This window comes from Podarcis vaucheri (assembly GCF_965113315.1).
Source record: "Podarcis vaucheri genome assembly, chromosome: 11".
Lineage (NCBI taxonomy): Eukaryota > Metazoa > Chordata > Lepidosauria > Squamata > Lacertidae > Podarcis > Podarcis vaucheri.
This window is the reverse complement of record NC_138749.1, coordinates 64,037,114-64,059,256: the sequence shown is the minus strand read 5'-3', so window position 1 is coordinate 64,059,256 and position 22,143 is coordinate 64,037,114. Positions and strand designations below refer to the sequence as shown.

Sequence of the window (22,143 nt, the reverse complement as noted above, 5' to 3'; positions counted from 1 at the left end):
AGTGAAAGGCGGGATATCAAATCCAAACTCCTCCTCCTCTTCTTCTTCTTCTTCTTCTTCTTCTTCTTCTTCTTCTTCTTCTTCTAAACCCACCAGGATGAGAGTGGATCTGAGCTGGGACTCAGCCAGAGAGATGCTAGCAAAGTCCATTACCTCAACTCAGCTGACAGTATTTAAGCCACCCAAAATGGGGTGGGAGAGGGAAGAGAAACTTGACCAATTCAAAATCAATTTTGTCATGTGATTTAGCAACCTTTAGGAACTTAGCAAATTTATAAACAAGATTAAGTGGGAGAGTGAAAGTGAAATTTGAGGATGAAAGCAAGAACGTGGGAGAATCAGCCAGTCTTGTAAGGTGCCTTATAAACTTCTTTTCTGGGAGCCTCACCAAGAACCAAGCTACATTCTGGACCTCCTGATATTTCCAACTTTTTACTTTAAAGTAGAGTTCGGGAGGAGGCAGCGCTGAATCACCCTCCCCACCCAGATCTCTGCTGTTAGCCCTCTCAGGCAAAAACTCCACAGGTGCCTGACAGAAGCTTTGAGGGCAGTTTAGATGGAGAAAATGTTCATGTTCAGAATTCAGAAAAGCTGTGTTAAGGTGAAACCCAAAATGCTTCAGGAGATGTAAGCATGGAATGCCTGTACTACAAACAGGGCAAAATAAGAAACCATTGCTCAGCTCAAATGAAAAACGGGTTGTGGGGTTTATTTCTTCTTTCGTTCATCTTGTTTCATTTATTTTAACAATGAATAAGGAAAACAGTATTTCATTCACATGAAACGTTCCATGACATTTGGAAAGCTCTTAAATCCCCAACTGGAGAAGCCAAGATCTGTAATGCTGGTACATAACAACATAACATCTAAGTGACCCTTTATGTCATCAGTGATGGACCCAGGCCATTCTTGGTGGTTCCTTTTGTTTGGACCATGACACTCGTAGCAGGAAGTGTAGATCAGTGTGGGGCAATCCTAAATTATATTTCTGATAGGTGGGGGCCACGGGTTGATCTCTCACCACTATCTGCAGATTGCTGTGAAGCTGTTGTGCAGCTCCACATATCACAGTGTTGAACAAAAGTGATGTGTATGCACTTGTGTTTTTGTTTCCAGTACCACCAAAGATGCCACTCTGAATGGGTACCATATTCCCGCAAAGACTTGTATCTTCGTTAATATGTATCAAGTGAATCATGATGAGTAAGTAACAATACTATTTTTAAGAAAAGGCATTATAGTCAAGGCTTGTTTTGTTTTTTCTTGTGTCTGCTGTGCATAAGCTTAGAACGTAGGGTGGACAGGGCGTGACGGAGAGGGACTTGTCTTGGGGGGCATGATGCATTTCTGAGCATGGCAGGTAGAAGCTCCTATTGGACCATTGGGCAGTAACACACACCTGGTCTCCGAGCAGAGACATCCCTGCTGCTTTCCAGGCAGAGAGTGGAAGAGGAGAGGTGGCAGGGAAGTCAGTGCTGTGTGGTCAGACTGGCAGGAGTGCCACGTTGGCTGTGCTAGTGCACTGGCAACCCCATCCCACCATCTTAGCAGCTGGCAACTGTGCCACTACCAGGAGGCAAGGTGCACAGTGACGTCCCTCCACGCGGGCTGCTCTTGACTCCCACCTTGGGGCCTCTTGTCAGTGGAAGCCATGCACCTTCCCTGTTTGGTTGCTATCAGGGATTACCTTTGCTTGTTAGGGATATTGCCTGTGTCCTCTCTGGTTGCAGCACTGCAAGACCTCCTCTCCCAGCAACACAAGGGGCATTTCAAGCATCTCCCAATACAGGGGAGGGCAACCATTTTTCTCTTGGGGGCAATCTGTTACGAGGACATCAGTGGGTCAAAGGCAGTGGTGAGCAGTACTAAAACCGAATGCTTTCTCTCTTTCTGAGCCCATCTCTCTGTGCACCACTGATAGGAACATTGGAAGGTGCTTTATACTCAACTGCTCCATCGACTTCAGTATTGTCTACAGAAGGGCATCCATTGGTTGTCCAGATGTTGTTGAACTACAACTCCTGCGAGCCCAAACAAGCAGTGGCCTCAGATGACGGAAGTTGTAGTTCATCAACATCTGGAGGGCCAGAGTTTCCCAACACCTGCTCTACACTGACTGGGAGCAGCTCTCCAAGCACATTCCCAGCACTACCTGTTGGGGATTGAATTTGGGACCATCTGCATGCAAGAGGTGCTCTGCACTCTCCTATGACACCTGCCTTTATGTGTATATCCCATGGATGGGTGACCTAGTCTCTACTTCCTGTTTGCTTTTGAGTCTTTTCAGCAAATAAAGCTTAGGACTTTTATCAATCCATTTCAAACTCATCTCTGCCTTCACAAGGGACATTGTTTTTTTCCCCATTTTAAAAGTGGGCTTCCAAAAATTTGGATTAAAAATCTCAGTGGAATGTTGCTTTCTTCATTGCTTAGGTGTGGCTAAATTATGTGAAGCATAACTTAAATAAAGTGTCCTACATTGACTATATGGTGTATTCCCCCCTTTTCACAACAGATCTTTATGGGAAGACCCTTACTTGTTTAAACCAGAAAGATTTCTGAATGAAAATGGAGAGCTCAACAAGAGCTTGGCTGAGAAGGTATTGATCTTTGGAATGGGAATACGAAAATGTTTGGGAGAAGAAGTCGCCCGCAATGAAGTCTTTGTCATCCTCACCACCATCTTGCAGCAGCTCAAGCTGGAGAAACCTCCTGAAGATCATCTAGATCTGAATCCAATTTACGGGCTGTCCATGTCACCTAAACCATACCGAATTAAAGTATTATTACGCACTTGATTGTGATGAGGGCAGCAGCTTTGCTTTCAAAACTCAATGATAATGCAGTTGATGCAGTGAGAAGTAATCCATGAACCTTCTGCGACTATATTGCATCTGTCAGGAGAACCATGCTGGGTTTTTTGCTTATTATGATTTTTTAAAATCACTCTGATGACAGGTATGAGATTAGCTAGAGAGCGAATTTAATCCAGGCTCTTCATGAGCAAGTTGCCCATATATCTTTCATGTTTTGTCTTGCAGGGCATAGAACTATGGGAGGAGGGGACATGCAGATGAGTGAAAGGGTGAAAGGCTCTGAGCTGGTGGAGGGAATTGCTGCTCTTAACTGGGTCTCCCAACAGGGGTGCCAACTTGAATAAAATACTGTGGGGGCCCAGGTAAGCCCCACACCGCATAATTGATCACACGATGCAGTGCACACACACCATTTGAATGGGAAGGCCCATCAACTTTGTGGAGGCCCCCTCAAATATTTTATTGTGGGGGCTGAAGCCACCACAGCCCCTAGGTGTTGGCTCCTATGTCTCCTGATGTTACATCTAATGGCTTCTGTAAGAAGGTGACCCAGAGGTTTTTGAGCCCACAGCTTGATGAACCACATTCTTTCTGTGGCTCCCCTGTTGAAGCCACTTACAGTGGGATTCCATTACAGGAAGTGGGGATTTCCCCATAAGAGAGAGAATGAAGCTAAGAAATAAGCAAAGGGGAATGTGTATCTAAGCAAAGAGTTGAAAGCGAGAGACTGTTCCCTAGCATGTGAAAGAGGGCAGAGAAAGAGACTGAGAGATCTTACTCTGGAAGGTATTGGCACCATTCCAAAACCTGGTGCCTGTGCTGAGCTGATGTCAGCTGCAGTTGACACCATCCGGGCAGCACCAGCTTGGGGAAGAGGTTGCAAGGTGTCTTCTCCCCCCATGCCTTCTTCCTACCTTGCAGTTTTTCTCTGGTGAAATAGCATTAGCAAATGGATATACTTCCCCACATAAAAAATTCATTGCTCTTGTAACGGAACAAGGTAGCTGTAAACTGTTACCTAAACAACTTTCCATGGTTTCGTTATTGTTGCCAGAACCGGTTATGGCTGATGCAAGTCTGTTGCTTCTTGCATGCATCTGACAACGTGCGCTTGGGTCCTCTAAAGGCCAGGCCCAGAGCTCCCCCCCCCGGGGGTACTCAAAGATACCCAGTACTAGCACCTCTTTTGTTGTTGCTGTTAAGAAGTGTGACACTTAGTGTTAACAACTTCATGGTGACTACCGGCACCTATTTTTCTAGGGAAAAAAGCACTGGTTGGGCCAAATAAAATTTTTAGATTTTAAAGATCCCACCAGTCTTGTCATTATTTTAAGCTATGTTTGCCTTCTTGTTTTACATTAGTTCATTGAACAATTGATAGACACCAGGGCCAGCTATATCATTAACGTAAGCCTAGGGTATTCCACTATTCTTATGCGGTTATTCTTATGAGGCAAAAGCCATTCACCTGGCTTGAACAAAAAGTTCATTTAAAAAGCAAGCAGGTGGCAGAGGCAGTCACAAAACACAATCTTTGACTTTAACCAGAATGAATGAGGAAAGAATTTTCAAGATTGCTTCTAAAATAAAATGTGTTGGCAGTTCTTTATTCCCCTGAGGCTTGTTGAATGCTTGAACCAGCCTTCCTCAACCTGCAGATGTTTTGGACAACAGTTCTAATCATTCTTAAATCATCTCTAACAAGCACTGTCTGTTTCCTTATGCTCTGGTTTGGATCACTGAGATCGTCCGATGGGGCACTTCTGGTGGTTCCCGATGCCCATGGAGTTTGATTGGCCTTTACTAGGGACTGACACTTTAGTGTGTCAGCCCTGCTCTGTGCAACTCCTTGTTAGTAGAGACTTGGCAATTTTCATTCCTGCTGCCTTTTGGATGTCTTCTAAAAATGATTTTAGTCAGAACTTTTTCATGGGCATTTCTTTTCGCTAACCAGTATTGATGTTTTACCTGATGTTTTTATTGACATTTTTATTCTCCTTATTGTAATTCTGTATGCTGTATTCCACCTTCTGTCCTGCTATGGAAGTGTAGTCTATAAATATTTTAATAAATACACAATTGACAATGCTGGCTGTGGCTGATGCAAATTCTAATTCAAAACACCTGCAAGGCACCAGATTGGGGGAAACTTGCCTTAAGTTTAGGAAGGGGGTAGCAATTTGGGTTGGGGAGGAAAGTCTGAGAATAGCTTGTTCTCCAACTCCAAGGACAATCCTTTTCAGAGCAGAGATTTATATTCATTCTCAGCAGACAGTGACTACTTCACATTCATTTTGAAAGGAATGAGCTGAGAGCTTCAAAGTTCAAACTCATGTTCCATTTGTGTGAGCCTAGTTGGTGGGCAGGCTTCTTTCAGTCCACACTTGAAGCAGTAATGCAGAAAAAGGAAAATTATGTAGCGATTTTCTTGAAACAACATATTGAAACAACTTGAACATCTCTTACACCAAGTTCTTTTTTCCAACTCAGCTGAACTCTTCTGCTTTTAAATGCTTTTCTATATATTTTTAGCTGAATCTCCACCCCTGAGTTTCCTGCTTTGTTGAACTCCTGGCACTTATCTTAACTGTCCCTGGAACTGTTGCATTCACTGTTTTGAAAAATGTGGGGGAAATAATGTTTATTACTTTGTACATTAGAAACAGGCATATTTCAGTGGATTTCTTTCTTCTTCTTTTTTGGTGTTGTGTGGTTTGCAATTTCACATAAAGGCTCTCATCTCTGCTATACTTTCTGTGCTTAGAACAATTTCTGTCCTTTTCGCAAAATGGGTACAGTGCATATTTTCCTAACAACCTTCATTAATTCATCAGCCAAAAGCATATTCCATGTACAATAACAAGCACAATGTAATTCTGAGAGAAAAATGGCAAAACTGGTAATGAAATAGACAGGACAGCAAGAAAGGTCATTGATAACAGTGGGAGGTATTGAATGTTGATGGCAAGGACCTGTTCTTCGTTTACCTTGCTTGAAATAATATATCAGATTCTCTGTTAGTCTGCCAAAGGTGTTTGACTGTTACGCCCTGGGGGGGTGGTGGTGGTGGTGATTGGACAGATCAGTCTCTATCACTTTTGCACATCTTCATCAATCCTGTCTGCCCTCTCCTGTTTCTCATCAAAAAATTAAGAATGAAAATTGGCATATTTTCTCACAAAATATGTAGTTCTAATTTTACCACCCCCACCCCCCTTCTCACAAAATACACAGTTCTAAATCCCCCTGGCTCTAAACTAAGTATTTTAAATGTATATTTGCTGCTTTATTGAACCAAGAACTGAAACACAAAATTTGGAGAAGCGCAAAATGCAAAGCATAACTATGTTCTGATCTGCACTTTAGTGTGGGATGTGGTGGCATAAGTTAGTTCTTGCTGGAATTCAGAAAGATTTGCTACAGATTCAGAGTTTCAGGTGGTAGGTAAGAGGGCAGGCACTGTTGCCTGGATGCATCTCACCAGAGGAGGGGGCTTGGTCATGATGGTTAGTTGAGGGAAAAGACCAGCCCATGAAGACTGGCTCTTTTTCTCTCATCTTAATTCCAGCCTGGGAGAACTCTGGCCAGCTGCTTCTCATCTCACTTTCTGGAGGCGTGATAGGTGGCACAGCACCGTAACAGGAGGGAACAAGACAGTTGTAGTCTAAGCCGAGGCCAGATCCATGAAAGGATCCCAGGTATGCAGAGTGGACAGTGTAGGAGGGAGGACTGGGTAAAACTAGTACAGCTGGGCAAAGGGCAACAAGTTAGAATGAAAACAAGGCACGGAGCCAAGGAGCTCTGTACTTTCACTGCACAAACTGCCATCAGGAAGAGGAAGTGTGTGTAGAAGGTGGAAAGAGCAGATTTTACATGTTGAAAGCAAATAAATAACTTTAGCTAACTATATTTGTTTTTAAACTTTTATTTATCAGCGCTTGAATCATCATTTTATGTATATTTGCTTTTTAATTGTGGATTTTAGCTATATGTTATCTACAGTTTTATTTGTACTCTGCAGAGTTCTTTGATCAAGCAGCTTATCAATCTTATGAATAAATCTTAAAAATGGACCTTCTTAGTAAGTGATCATACAGAGAATATGTCAGCAACATGCTTTGTGGTGGGAAGTAGGATTTTAAAAAATGTAACAACCAGTATCTTCAGCTTCTTTCTATTCAGACAACAATCATATGTAGACAGAATGTGCCATGTACTTATGAGAAAGAGATATCACTTAATAGTGGTCAGTTTTGAATCCCTGCGGTATGTTTGGACTATCATTTCATTTACTTTTACTTCTAGCCAATAGAATCATAGAATCATAGAATCATAGAATCATAGAATCATAGAATCATAGAATCATAGAATCATAGAGTTGGAAGAGACCACAAGGGCCATCGAGTCCAACCCCCTGCCAAGCAGGAAACACCATCAGAGCACTCCTGACATATGGTTGTCAAGCCTCTGCTTAAAGACCTCCAAAATAGGAGACTCCACCACACTCCTTGGCAGCCAATTCCACTGTCGAACAGCTCTTACTGTCAGAAAGTTCTTCCTAATGTTTAGGTGGAATCTTCTTTCTTGTAGTTTGGCTCCATTGCTCCGTGTCCGCTTCTCCGGAGCAGCAGAAAACAACCTTTCTCCCTCCTCTATGTGACATCCTTTTATATATTTGAACATGGCTATCATATCACCCCTTAACCTCCTCTTCTCCAGGCTAAACATGCCCAGCTCCCTTAGCCGTTCCTCATAAGGCATCGTTTCCAGGCCTTTGACCATTTTGGTTGCCCTCCTCTGGACATGTTCCAGTTTGTCAGTGTCCTTCTTGAATTGTGGTGCCCAGAACTGGACACAGTACTCCAGGTGTGGTCTGACCAGAGCAGAATACAGTGGCACTATTACTTCCCTTGATCTAGATGCTATACTCCTATTGATGCAGCTCAGAATTGCATTGGCTTTTTTAGCTGCCGCGTCACACTTTTGGCTCATGTCAAGTTTATGGTCAACCAAGACTCCTAGATCCTTTTCACATGTACTGCTCTCAAGCCAGGTGTCACCCATCTTGTATTTGTGCCTCTCATTTTTTTTTGCCCAAGTGCAATACTTTACATTTCTCCCTGTTAAAGTTCATCTTGTTTGTTTTGGCCCAGTTCTCTAATCTGTCAAGGTTGTTTTGAAGTGTGATCCTGTCCTCTGGGGTGTTAGCCACCCCTCCCAGTTTGGTGTCATCTGCAAATTTGATCAGGATGCCCCTGAGTCCATCATCCAAGTCATTGATAAAGATGTTGAATAAGAACGGGCCCAAGACAGAACCCTGTGGCACCCCACTAGTCACTCTTCTCCAGGATGAAGAGGAACCATTGATGAGCACCCTTTGGGTTCAGTCAGCCAGCCAGTTACAAATCCACTGAGTGGTAGCATAGTCAAGACCGCATTTTACCAGCTTCTTTACAAGAATATCATGGGGCACCTTGTCAAATGCCTTGCTGAAATCAAGGTAGGCTACATCCACTGCGTTCCCTTCATCTACCAGGCTTGTAATTCTGTCAAAAAACGAGATATAATGGCATTCATAAGTTATTTTCACATCATTCTGCCTGTTTAGCAGAATGAGCTGCAGCTTTCACTCCTCACAGGAGAAAAGGGTTCAAAAACTCTCATTTCTGCTTTTGATTAGCCACAGGTTGCTGTGTTATTTGGGCCTGGAACAGTGGTTAATATTGATTATTATAAGTTTATACAAACTCAGTCCGTAGAGCAAGAGACTCTTAATCTTTGTGTCAAGCGTTCAAGCCCCATATGGGGCAAACTATTCCTGCATTGCAGGGCTGGCCCTCAGTCCCTCCCGTCTCAACAATCCTATGATTCCAAGCTGGATTCAGTAACAGTGGTGTGAAGCTGCCTAGTTTGCAACAAACCACAGTTGGCAGGCTAAGGAAAGTAGGGCAGGAGAGGTGAATATGTGAACCTGAGGTTCACGGTAGCTCACTAAACCTGAGATGACCCCTTTTTGTACCAAGGGCTGCACTGAACTGTACCCAACCCTCTGGGCGGCACATGTCAAAGGGGTCCTGGCCCCAGAGCAAACATGACCAAAGGAGGTTTTAAAAATGGACACATCTGGGGGGGCTTTGGGGGTCGCAAAAAAACTTTTGGAATCACAGCCTCACTGTGGGGTACCTGTGGAACTAGTCGGCTTTTTAAAAAATGGACAAATGTGGGGGTTGGGGTTGGGGTTGGAGGACAACAAATATTTTTCGCTCTGTAACATGCACCTGACCATAACACGCACATCGTTTTTAGAGGAGGAAAACAATGGGGGGGAATTCTGAATGAAACAGTGGATGTATCATTTTTGTGCCTCATGCTGTGGCCACAGACATGTGATCTGATGGTGAGTTTGGGGTAGCCCAATGCAAAGATCCTGAGGATCCATGTGGATCCATGCTTTGTAACCATGTTTTAAGTGGGGAGGGAAGGAAAAACACAGAAGGGACAAGGAGCACGAAAGGGGTGTGCAGAGAAGCAGCTGGCTAACAATGCAGGAGAGGGATTTAACGGGGGGGGGGAGGAAAGGAAGGCAAAAGCTTTCCCCCACCCACCCACCCACCCAAGCCAGCCCCCCCTCTCTCCCACATGCATGTTTTCGGGCTGCTTGCGAGTCCCTAAAATGCTTCCCTGGATGCAGCAGCACCGGAGCACAGAGATCCTTTCCTTTCCCCTCTGCTTGCCTGGAGGGGAGGGGATGGGATTTGCCTGCTCTTTGTTCCGTTTGAGCAAACAGGAACCGAAACAGAAGAGGGTGGGCAGTAAGACCCTGAGGCAGAATGCAGGAAAGCAACAGCTTCCTCTCTCACGGAGCATCCTTCTCCCTGACGCGTGCAATTGGATGTTTGCCTGATTTTTGCCCCTGCGCTCGGGACGGTCGGCTCCAGGGACCACACATTCACTCAATAACACGCACAGACATTTCCCCTTACTTTTTAGGAGAAAAAATCTGCGTGTTATAGAGAGAAAAGTACAGTATAGTTTGGCACCACAGTGTCACAGCAGGGGACCTTTGAGTGCTGTCAGTAAAACTAAACATGTTTTATTTTTATCTTTGAAAGGAAAAAGATGAGGTAAATGTTCTGTAGATGTTTGTACTACACTAGGATATTTCATATTGTTATCAGCGCCTAACCTGCTCAAAACCTAGTAAGTCAAGGTACCTAGATATCTGTAGGCTGACATGGGCCTATTCAGTTTCCTTACTATGAACAGATGGATATATGATTGTACGAACAGCAGCAAATTGCAGAAGTCAGATAAGACTGGTTAGAGATTTCAACAACCTGGGGACAAATCAAAAACCTCCCCCCTCCTATTTCAGAAAACATAAAGAAGGCATTTCAAAAAGAAATATAAATAGCATTTAATCTAAGTCTTTATGTCTCTCTGTTTAGAACATTGAAGCAGGTTTTCTGAGAAATTTTGAACAGGATAATTTTCCTGTGCAAATTAGGCTAATTTGAATAGGGTACTTTGCATTGCAAAATTTTCAGTTGTTAAAGTGCTCTGGGGATTGTAGTTCTGTAAAGGGAATAGGCACTTCTTCACAATTCTCAGCACCTTAACAAACTACAGCGCCCAGGATTCTCTGGGAGAAGCCTTGATCGTTAAAGTGATAAAGTAGTGCTTTAAGTGCATGGGAAGAGGAAACTCACTGAATCTAACTTATTCATGCTTAGTAATTTCATTGGGTCCACGCTCACAGAGCTGGCCCACCGGTGAGGGAGGGGGAAGCACTTGCTTCAGGCAGTAGAAGCGCAAGAGGCGGCTCCCTGCCTGCCCCACTGCTGCCGCTGCAGCACCCCCTCCCAGGCAAGAGGGAGGTGTTCCAGCACGTGACATTGCTGCTCATCTTCCCACCCCCAGGGCAGAGAAGACAAGCGGCAATGCTTTGAGGAACGCGCTGGCTCTCATCCAGTTCATGGAGATGGTGAGGGAGCAGAACACTCCTGTTTCGTTTTAGGGCAGATCCACACCAAACATTTAAAACTTTAAACCTTCCCTCCAAAGAATCCTAGGATCTGTAGGGTGTTGTTAAGGGTGTTTGGAATTGTAGCTCTATGAGGGTAAACTATAGTTCTGGATATTTGGAGAAGTCATGTGCTTTAAATGTCTGGTGTGGATCTGTGTTCAGAGACCAGTTTTGCTCACTATTAGAGACAGACAGTGTAAACTAAATCCTAGTCCAAAGAGCATTTAGGATAGAAGCATCAGCCCATATCTGGTCTGTGTCTTAACTAAGCAAATGTATCTTCACTAGCTAGACTCTGTCAACAACATATCTGCAATTTGAGAGTTACACCAATGTCCATTTTGCAGAAGTTCACTGATCTCTGTCTCCCGTTTGTGTAAAGACCCTTTGACCAGCTCCAAGGTGGCTTTCACTTCCAACAGAAGTTTCTTTTGTGGCAAACCATTATGTGCTTCCTCCATCTCCACCTGAGGAAGAAGAACAAATCTTGATCACCATCTCGGACAATTGAAGTACTGTACCTAGCATAATGTGCGACAATGTATCTAAATTACCAAGACAGGCTGAAACTACACTGAACCTTCTAAAACTTGTTTAGAAGGAAATGAAATAAACCACACACTATTGTAATCTGAAGTAGCTCTTTCTTTGACTGCACTCTCTCAGGACTTTCCCAGATTTTCAGGTGTACAGTGCAATAAATAAAGACTTGGAGCTTATTATTTGTGTGAAATCCAAATATATTCCTGCCTGGAAGAAAGTACTTCTGTTTTAAGGGTGCCACATTTTCCTTGTATTCACACCTAAATCTGAGTCCTGGCTCCTGGCACCAGTGCAATCTGAAGGGCAGTCTGGAGTGTGGCTGCCTGAGTGCAGTCAAGATCTCTGCATAAGTGCCAGCAACATCACTGATTAGGCACAGCACAGATCCCCAGCCAAAATCCATGCTGGGACCCAAATATCCATTGCTTGGCCTGAAAAGAGGAGACTCGTATCAATACACTGAGCCTATTTGTCTAAAGGCAAAGTCTGGTGAAGCCGCCCTCCTGTCCTCCCAAATCTGTTTCATTACTGTTTTTTTTTTTTTTAAAGGTAAAGGACCCCTTTCACAGACAGCTTTCCGGGTCATGCGGCCAGCATGACTAAACCGCTTCTGGCACAACTGAACACTATGACAGAAGCCCGAGTGCACGGAAACACTGTTTACCTTCCTGTCACAGCGGTACCTAATCTACTTGCACTGGCATGCTTTTGAACTGCTAGGTTGGCAGGAGCTGGGACAGAGCCATCGCAGGGAATCGAACCATCGACCTTCTGATCAGCAAGCCCAAGAGGCTCAGTGGTTTAGGCCACAGCGCCACCCGTTCTCGTGCATATATGATCTGCAGCAACAGGTGTGGGAAAATGGGTCCCGGCTACTAGAACCAGTGCATTGACACCAACTCGAGGGGGCCCTGGGGGCCCAGGCACCCACAAAAAAATAATTGTGTATGCTCAGCACACATTTTGTGGGGCCTTGGACGTGACTTCCATGTCCCATCCGCGGCCCTTGGAAGTGGTGTCCTAGGCCTTGCAGATCCTCCAGTGCCACTTCTGGTTCCTCATGCGGAACTGGAAACTACATCAGAGACCGCACAAGGCCTACACTTTCCACTTTGAAGGCCCTACAAGGCTTCGGATGGGACCTCCGATTCCTCATGAGGTCCTGGATGTCCCACCTGAGGTCTCACGGGGCCTTGAAAGTGGCATCCTAGGCCTTGCAGGACCTCTGACGCCACTTCCAGGAGCGATGTAATCTGACACCATGACAGCACGTTACATCAGCGCTGCTGGACACCCAGGGTCTGCGGCCCAAGTCGGCACCTCTGAACCAGTGCATCCAGAAGTGGCTGAATGAGCAGTGTCAGGATTTCTGGATCCCTCACAGCAATAGGCTTCATGGGAGTGGTGGCCCTGCACCATTGCTCTTCCATGAATCTAAAGTAAGATGACTCAGAAACCCTGTTCATGGGTGAAAGGCACCCACGACACTCCTCCACCCTGCAGAGCTTATCACTGGGACCAGAATCTCTTTGGTTAAGGAGACCAGAATATTTTTGCTGTGATGCTTGAGCTGGACTTGCTTTTTTTCAGATTTTACCCAGGACACTGCAGTTTTAACTCCCGTATGAATCCCATTTTTGAAGGCTGAGCACGCCAATGTGCTGTACTTCACCTAGCAGATATGAGGTCCAGGCTCTTGAAGCAACAAGAGCAACAGAAGTGACAAGCAGCAAGTTTATTACTCCTGCAAGTTTATTACCACATTGCCATGCATATCTGTGATTTAATATGTTCTGGCAAAAGGAAAGTGGATGGAAGGCTTACCACAACAGATGTAGACCTTTGAGTAGGCTCTGTAGTCTCCGACTCCTGTGTTGTGACATTAGACTTTTCCACCCCCGCATTATGGTCTGTGATTCCTTTTTCTGTTATCTGAAAGAAACTTGCTTTTTTATACATTCCAGTTTAATCACACCCATTTTGCAACCAAAAGAACATTTCCATTTACTGCTAGTATAACTGTTGGCACTGCAGAATGGAATTTTGCCTCCAAAGGAATATTTGACATAACATATGCTATTTTTCTCCCCTGATTTCAATCAGACTTGGGTGAACAAAACAGAAAGTGAGCTTGGTGAAGTTTGCAAACTGAATCCATAATAGAATGGGGGTCCAATCAGCCCACATTAAACTTATATATTTTAGAACACTCCCAAATCACCTGCAATTGAGTTTTGCTACTACAGAAAACACTCTAACCCATCTCTCTGCCAGTTAAGTGATTTATAAATAGATCAAATATGTAAAAGGAACTTATTTTCAAAACAGGAAAACTGACCATTTATTCTATTTCATCATCTGCAACACAAAGACGTTTACCTCATCTGATATAATTAATGCCCTTCGTTGATCACAGGGTAAGTCCATTTGAAAATCTACAATTTTCTCCACTTTTTCAAGGTTTACTCTGCTCCTCTGAAGTTCTTCAATAGCTGGGAAGGGGGTGGATAGGAGAATGTAACAACAACAAAGAAAACTTCTAAAGAGAAAAGAAACAGTTCTAACAAAAGAATTGTAATAATAATTCTGAATAATTCTCCAGAGTTGTACACTTACTTGCCTGTAGCTTCTATCATAGCAAATAGAACTATGATCCAACACCATTCACACAAAGAGCAAGTGGTATATTGTCTGGTTTGGGCTTTGAGATGCACACGAGCATGTGAAAGACAGCATTTTTTTTGGAGGGGGGAACTGCAGCATAGTTTGCATGCTCAGTTATCAACCAGGGCTTCTAAAATGTGATAAATGAAACCTTGTGCTTTGGACATTGTAGGAATCCTTTTGTCAACTCTATTTTTCAATTATGACATGATTAAAAGTCCACTGAGAGACTTCCCATTGAGCAAGAGACATCCGTTTGGAGCTACAAATGAAATTCCTTCAAGCCGTCTTTCTTTTGAAGGGAAACACTTACTTAAGGTGTGCTGGTTATGCAGGCAGTCTAGCTTTTGAGTAGTGCTCGTGAGCAGCCAAGCCTGCAAAAGATCATAACTGTTCAGTTCTCAATTCCTTTGCAGATCAATAGAAGAATGTCTCATATATATTGTGGTTTATTTATTTATTATTAAAATATTTATATATTTTCCTTCATTTCACAGTTAAATAGTTTACAAAATATAGTACGGTGGTATATATTAAAACAAAAATAACACTGAAAACCAACACAGGAAAACACCATGGAAAAATAGAACAACATATTACTAAAGGTTAGTTTTAAATCCAGGAAGTCCTAGTTCTGATGTAACCTGCTCTGAAGCTTCAGGGCAGGATAGGTTTTGATATAAATCACTTATAATACTCCTTTGCAAATAATAGACACTTAAAGTGAGGAGAAGAGCAATGCTATGTGCTTCTCCTGCAGAGCACCAGAGAAGGATGATGGCTGCTAGGCTGAAGGTCAAACACTGGCCCTGGAGGTGCAGGGACCTGCCTGTTTACAGTACGTGTCACTTTCACAGGTATTTATTCATTACTTTGTTCTGACCAAATTACAAATTAAACTGTTTGCTTGTTTTTTAAAAAACCTCCATGAAAATTCACAAAATATGCATTTTTTGGTAAGCATTTAATCAAAAAATGCCAACTTGCCCAGACACCCCCTCCTGCAATTGGCACCAACTGCTGCATTCCTGGTAAGCTTCTCTTGCCAGCTCAAGACATTTTTTTTTAATTCACCTGAGCTTATGGTGGACCTCGTTAGCCTGCTCTGATGTTGTAGGATTGCGTTCTACCATGATCCATCTGTTATCTATTGCTTCAGTGCACCTGATATATTGTGCAGGCATCTCAGATTAACTAGGTGCATTTAGGCACGCATTCTTCCCGTGGGTCAGCTCCACTGTGACCAGGAAAGTGCTAGATTTGGCAGGGATCAGTGTATTTATTCACCTGATCCTCAAAGCAGAGAGAACATGACTTTGGTTGAAATCAGAAAATGCAATGCCAGTGGACTAATCTAAGGACCATTAATTTAATTTACAGGTCCTAATTACATAATCTATGTGTGCAGACATCTGTTTAAATTTGCTAGTCAAAAAAGGAGAAAACTTTATACAATTTCAGTTGGGGGTTTTTAAAGTCAAATTACTCCAAACTACTTCTGAGTTACCTTTTCATCACCCCATTTTTCCTTCTGCAGTGTGATCTGATTTGCCAGCTCTTCTTTCTCTTGTCTCAGTATTCTATTTTCTTCCTTCAGTTTCTGGGTGTATAATTATACAGAAATGAGACTATTATCTTAACCAGACGGGCAAAGAGAGAAACCTGCTTGCTTGCTCTAATTGCTACAGTAATCATACTGTAGAAATGGAACCTATGACAAAAGGTTGCAGTATACCTGGAGGAGCGTCTCCGCTCATTCAGCCTGAGGTCCACGTCCAAGGGCCTTCTGCTGGTTCCCTCACTGTGAAGTTACAGGGACCCAGGCAGAAGGGCTTCTTGGCAATAGCACCCTCCCTGTGGAACACCCTCCCATCAGATGCCAAGGAGAAAAAGATCTACACAATTTTTAGAAGACACCTGAAGGCAGCCCTGTATTGGGAAGGTTTTAGCATCTGATGTTTTATTATGTTTTTGTATTCTGCTGGAAGCCATCTAGAATAATAATAATAATAATAATAATAATAATAATAATAATAATAATAATTAAAGATCGAATAATAGCTTCTCCGTAGGACTCCAGCCACCCCCCATTCAGTTTCCCCTCCTCTCCCAATGTTTCCTGTCCCCCCTCCCAGCAATAGCCAGTCAACATTCCATGATCACAGAGCACAATCTGGCTTCATTGGGCTGCCCCCCCCCGCCCCGGCCACCATGGTTTCTTTCAAAAGATTTTTTGCACATCTGCAAATATTGGGTCACAAGTTCATGCCTGTGAAGTTGTGATGGTGGCAAACCTCACAGAATCTTCACGGCTCATAAGAAATGAAAATATTTTTGTGCAAAGTAGCTTACCTTTTACTTCCTTAATAAAGAGACTAGTAGATCAGCAATCTGCAATTGCACATTTGCCCTTTATTTATAAACTTAAAGGGCAAATGTGAAATTGCAGATTGCTGATCTACTAGTCCTAAATATTGTTCATATAGCCTCATGGAGTTTTAGGGGGAAAGTTGTATCCCATCCATTCAAGGTGACAGTATTTTCCTTTTTACCTTTGTTGTGTCTTGCCAGTATTGGTTTTTCTTGTCTACTGTCTCTTGATAGGCCTCCAGCTGAGCTCGCAAATTCTTCATTTTGTTGCTATACTGATTTTTCAGAGCCATCATAGCTTGTTCCTATCCAAAATATTATGATTAAGAAAATAAGCTAGCTTTAAAGGCAACTAAAAAAGGAGTGGCAGGTATAAACCAAAACCTTTGAATCATGGCTCCTGATACCTCTCCACCTTTCTATGTTAGTTTTCTTTACTTGGGTAAAGCTCTAGGGCATTGACTTCAGCTTTGAGCAAATGCTAACAAGAGTTCATTGGTTTCTGGATTTTTCTGTACTCAGCATAAAGACACTTGATAGCCTCTAATTGCTAATTGTTTGGATATAATGCTAAAGTTTAGCAGCCCAGCCACGGTTTAGCATGACAAGAATGAGCCTCAGAGATCTCTGGGCTTGCATGTGGCTCAGTCCACTCTTCTTTTCTAGTGGCTATGAGGAGGAGTTTCTCTTTTAGACTAACTAAAAGTTAGAGTGTCATCCGAATTCTAAACTATTGCTGGTCTTAACTATTCGAACAAGCAAACTTCATTAAACCCTAGTTTGAAGTTGGCTTGTTTCCACCAACCATAGATAAGATTAACCATAGTTTGCCAGGTTTAGTCACTCTAATGGCCATCATGGAGGAGCAGGGAAGGAGAGACGCACAAGCTACTCTGTGGGTTGTTCTCATAACTGCATTACCTTTAAATAAGCCAATGAATAGGACAAGAGGGCAAAACAATGATCACTATTTTACAACATTTCCATAATCAATCATTTCAAGAATAATTAAAACAAAGAGTTGAACCGTCAATGAAAAAATGAGAGGAATAAAGCTAGCCTACATCTTAGAATGAGGGTGTGATATAGAGGACTAACACAGACTCTGATTCACAGACAGACTCCTTCACTCACTGACCTCAGACAGACCAACAAGACTGACTAATGAGCTGGCATGCCTTAATCACATATATAATTGGCACTGGGCCATTGCTGTAGCAACTGGCGTGGCTGAATAGGCACTTGTATTAGCTCATCCATGGGCTTTTTAATGCTTATGAAAGAAATCAACCCCTTCCCTAATTTTAGTTACTCCAACAGGTTTAGTTTAGCATGTTGAAGGTCTCTCCTCATCAACCATGAGCTATGATGAAGAACAGACCTTGGCTACAGTCTGTGGTCAGTGAGGAGAGAACTGAACCATGGCTTGGGGTTCATAGAATCATAGAATCATAAAATCATAGAGTTGGAAGAGACCACAAGGGCCATCGAGTCCAACCCCCTGCTAAGCAGGAAACACCATCAGAGCACTCCTGACATATGGTTGTCAAGCCTCTGCTTAAAGACCTCCAAAGTAGGAGACTCCACCACACTCCTTGGCAGCAAATTCCACTGTCAGGAAGTGCTTCCTAATGTTTAGGTGGAATCTTCTTTCTTGTAGTTTGGATCCATTGCTCCGTGTCCGCTTCTCTGGAGCAGCAGAAAACAACCTTTCTCCCTCCTCTATATGACATCCTTTTATATATTTGAACATGGCTATCATATCACCCCTTAACCTCCTCTTCTCCAGGCTAAACATGCCCAGCTCCCTTAGCCGTTTTAGCCCTTCCTCATAAGGCATCGTTTCCAGGCCTTTGAGCATTTTGGTTGCCCTCCTCTGGACACGTTCTAGTTTGTCAGTGTCCTTCTTGAACTGTGGTGCCCAGAACTGGAAACAGTACTCAATAGGGCTATAAGAAGGCACTGGTTTCCATTATAACCCATGCATGCAACACTATTTCCATTCTGCTGCAGTTTGTCTTCTGACAAAAACAAAGTTAGTAGTGATGTGCCAGAATTTATGCAGGTAATTACACTACTACTACTACTACTATTATTATTATTATTATTATTATTATTATTATTATTATTATTATTATATCAACACCATTTATTATTATTATCATCAACGCCATTCATATAAAAACCATTTATTATTATTATTATTATTATTATTATTATTATTATTATTATTATCAGCACCATTCATTTAAATGCAAATGCCATTTGTTTCAATCCAAAGGAAAGACAGTGGAAATAGGGGTGAGTGGGTGTCACTGTTAACATAAAATTTGTGGGAAGAAAAAAGCAGCAGCAAATGCTGGATTAATTTCTGTTCTAGACATGAGACAAATAAGCAAACCCTGGCAATTTCTGCTCCTATGCCTGTTTTCATAGAAATCGTCTGACATCCCCATGGTTCCCCAACCTAGTTTCTGCTAGGTTCTAAAGGATCTCTGAAGGGTATGGATCAAGAGACATAACTTATGCTGCTCCTCAGAAGACTCTCTCTCCCTCTTTCTGGTTATTTGCTTGGGCCAGGACCTCTGTACTCCACTGATACCACACAGCTAAGTGACAGAACATCTAAATTTGCTTTGCACTTAACAGAAGGCAGTTGCCTGTTGCAAGTTTAATCCTTGCAACTGGTCTGATTTACACACCTAAAACACCACCAGAGGGAGCTACCATCTAATACAAAAACTGTTTTAAATACTGCCATGTAAATTGCGCTTAGCATTCAGCCGGGTGTGGGAAGATAGCAAATATAGCATTTTATATAGAATAAATGCAGATTAATATAGTGGGGACTGGTCCACTAGAGGGAATGGGGCACTGACCCACCAGCCCAATCTAGTGTCCAGATCAAGATCAGTCATATTCTGCCTTGGTCAGACCACACTTGGAATACTGTGCTTTAAATGTGCTGGAGCTGCCCAAGTTCAACTGAACGCATTCTTTTACCTTCCCCAACTGCATGAAACATAAATAGCAAATACACCCAGAAACCAGGCTGTCTGTTGTTCTTTGTGGGCTGAACAATGACTCCGCTTTTGAAGCATGACATTTCATTGTGCATAAATTCCTTCTCTTTCTGGGAAATCTACTCAAGTGTGGATCAACTGTGTGTGCATCATCAGGTATGAAGCAAGCACAGGTGATGAAACAGGTGTGGTGTCATGAATAGACGGAGAGTAGGGCAGTATAAGTTGTGATTATTCCTTTCTTTCCTATTCTGCATGATTGTTTACTTCCATGAATATTTATGAAGAATAGACAAATACACCTGTAAATCTAGTGTTCATCTTCACACTTTCATAATAAATCTGACTTTGCACACATTTAAAAAAGGAAGCAAGACCATTGTAGAAAGTTAGCTACACCTATGCCAAATTCAACAAGCTAAAACCCATTTTTCAACAGGCTAAGGGATGTACATCTCTGCATATAATGTAGTTTAAAATCTCCTTAATCTTAGGGTGGCCATCTTGTATCATAAAAAATAAAATTAAAATTAAAAATGAGAGAAGGAAAGGCTTTGAAAACGGTATAAGTGCAATTTATTCAGAACAAAAGGCTAAACTAATTGTAAATAATGTAGTGATGGAAGAATTTAAGATAGAAAAAGGGACACAACAAGGTTGCCCAATTTCCCCATTGCTTTTTATATTGGTCCTGGAGGTTTTGCTGAATATGATTAGAAGGGACCGGTTGGTTAAAGGTATACAGGTCGGAGCCAAACAGTACAAATTGAGAGCGTTTGCAGATGACTTAGTATTGATGTTACAAGAGCCAGAATCTAGTACCAAAAGAGTTTTAGAACTGATTCAAGAATTTTGTCAAGTTGCAGGATTTAAGTTGAATAAATCAAAGACCAAGGTTTTAGAGAAAAATTTAACACCAATGGAGAGAGAGAGGTTTCAGAACAAGACAGGTTTAACAGTGGTTAAGAAAGTTAAATATTTGGGGATCAACATGACAGCAAAAAAATGGGAATTTATTCAGAGACAACTATGAAAAATGCTGGGTTGAAGTGAAAAAAGATTTAGAAATTTGGTCAAATTTGAAGCTTTCACTGCTGGGCCATATTGCTGCGGTAAAAATGAATGTATTGCCTAGAATGTTGATTTTGTTTCAAACACTGCAAATTGTGGACAAAATGGACTGTTTCAAGAGGTGGCAGAGAGATATTTCTAAATTTGTCTGGCAGGGCAAGAAGCCTAGAATAAAATTTAAAATACTAACAGATGCAAAGGAAAGAGGTGGATTTGCCCTGCCAGACTTAAAACTTTACTATGAATCAGCAGCTTTTTGCTGGTTGAAAGAATGGTTGCTTCTTGAAAACACTGACATTTTGGATCTAGAAGGTTTTAACAATGTATTTGGATGGCATGCATATCTGTGGTATGATAAGGTCAAAGCACATAAAGCATTTAAAAATCACATTGTCAGGAAAGCATTGTTCAATGTCTGGATAAGATACAAGGACTTATTGGAAAATAAAACTCCAAGGTGGTTGTCACCGATGGAAGCAAAAGCTCTGAAAAAGCTCAATATGGAGGCCAAATGGCCGAAATATTGGGAAATTTTGGAACAAGACGGAGATAGATTGAAATTGCAGAGTTTTGAGAAATTAAAAAACAAAGTGCGAGACTGGCTTCATTATTATCAGATAATGGAGACATATAATTTGGACAAGAAAATTGGTGGAGAAATCAGGTGGATTTCCAGGTGGAGAAATCAAAATTAGAAACAGAACTGTTAGAACCCAAAACTAAGATTTTGTCAAAAATGTATAACTTGCTGTTGAAATGGAATACTCAGGATGAAACGGTGAAATCTGCTATGATTAAATGGGCACAAGATGTTGGACATAACATTATGTTTGCTGACTGGGAACAGTTGTGGACCACAGGTATGAAGTTTACGGCATGTAATGCCTTGAGAGAGAATATTATGAAAATGATTTACAGGTGGTACATGACCCCAGTCAAGCTTGCAAAAATCTATCATTTGCCCAATAATAAATTTTGGAAATGTAAAGAAACTGAAGGTACATTCTTTCACCTTTGGTGGACGTGCCCAAGGATTAAGGCTTTCTGGGAAATGATATATAATGAACTGAAAAAGGTATTTAAATATACCTTCTTGAAGAAACCAGAGGCCTTTCTCTGGGCATAGTCGGCCAATTGGTGCCAAAGAAAGATAGAACTTTTTTTATGTACGCTACAACAGCAGCAAGAATACTCATTGCAAAGTATTGGAAGACACAAGATTTACCCACTCTGGAAGAATGGCAGATGAAGGTGATTGACTACATGGAATTGGCAGAAATGACTGGCAGAATCCGAGACCAGGGAGAAGAGTTGGTGAAAGAAGACTGGAAGAAATTTAAAGACTATCTACAGAAATATTGTAAAATTAATGAATGTTAGAATGATGTTGGATAGAAATTAAGTGGTTTCCAGCTGTAATGCTTTAAGGGAATATGAAAAATGGATTGTTAATAGGGAAAAATCTAATCTTACTATTTTAAGACCAAAGATTAGGATAAACAAAGAGGGTAAGGATTTGCTGAGCCAACAAATTGAACTGGAATACAAAAAAGGGAGGTATGAGGAGGTCCGGGAAACAAGCTAAGGAAAATAAGTAATAGAAAAATGGAGTGGTTTTTAATCATTTTTA

The 22,143-nt window shown here is 42.0% G+C and overlaps 2 protein-coding genes across 4 annotated transcripts in view; one reads left to right on the top strand and one right to left on the bottom strand.

The window, feature by feature from the left end:
- Positions 1-4,907, top strand: part of LOC309542694 (cytochrome P450 1A1-like) — a 28,586-nt gene extending 23,679 nt beyond the window's left edge. For both annotated transcript variants that reach the window (XM_082241595.1, XM_082241596.1), the window contains exons 6-7: positions 1,117-1,203; positions 2,516-4,907. In XM_082241595.1, coding sequence (XP_082097721.1) covers positions 1,117-1,203; positions 2,516-2,798 — 370 coding nt within the window. In that variant the 3' untranslated portion in view covers positions 2,799-4,907. The remainder of the gene's footprint in view (positions 1-1,116; positions 1,204-2,515) is intronic.
- Positions 4,908-10,208: 5,301 nt separating this feature from the next.
- LOC309542705 (uncharacterized protein) overlaps positions 10,209-22,143 on the bottom strand; it is a 35,002-nt gene continuing 23,067 nt past the window's right edge. For both annotated transcript variants that reach the window (XM_082241619.1, XM_082241620.1), the window contains 6 exons: positions 16,602-16,724; positions 15,557-15,649; positions 14,363-14,423; positions 13,765-13,877; positions 13,210-13,317; positions 10,209-11,309 (listed from right to left, as the gene is read on the bottom strand). In XM_082241619.1, coding sequence (XP_082097745.1) covers positions 11,127-11,309; positions 13,210-13,317; positions 13,765-13,877; positions 14,363-14,423; positions 15,557-15,649; positions 16,602-16,724 — 681 coding nt within the window. In that variant the 3' untranslated portion in view covers positions 10,209-11,126. The remainder of the gene's footprint in view (positions 11,310-13,209; positions 13,318-13,764; positions 13,878-14,362; positions 14,424-15,556; positions 15,650-16,601; positions 16,725-22,143) is intronic.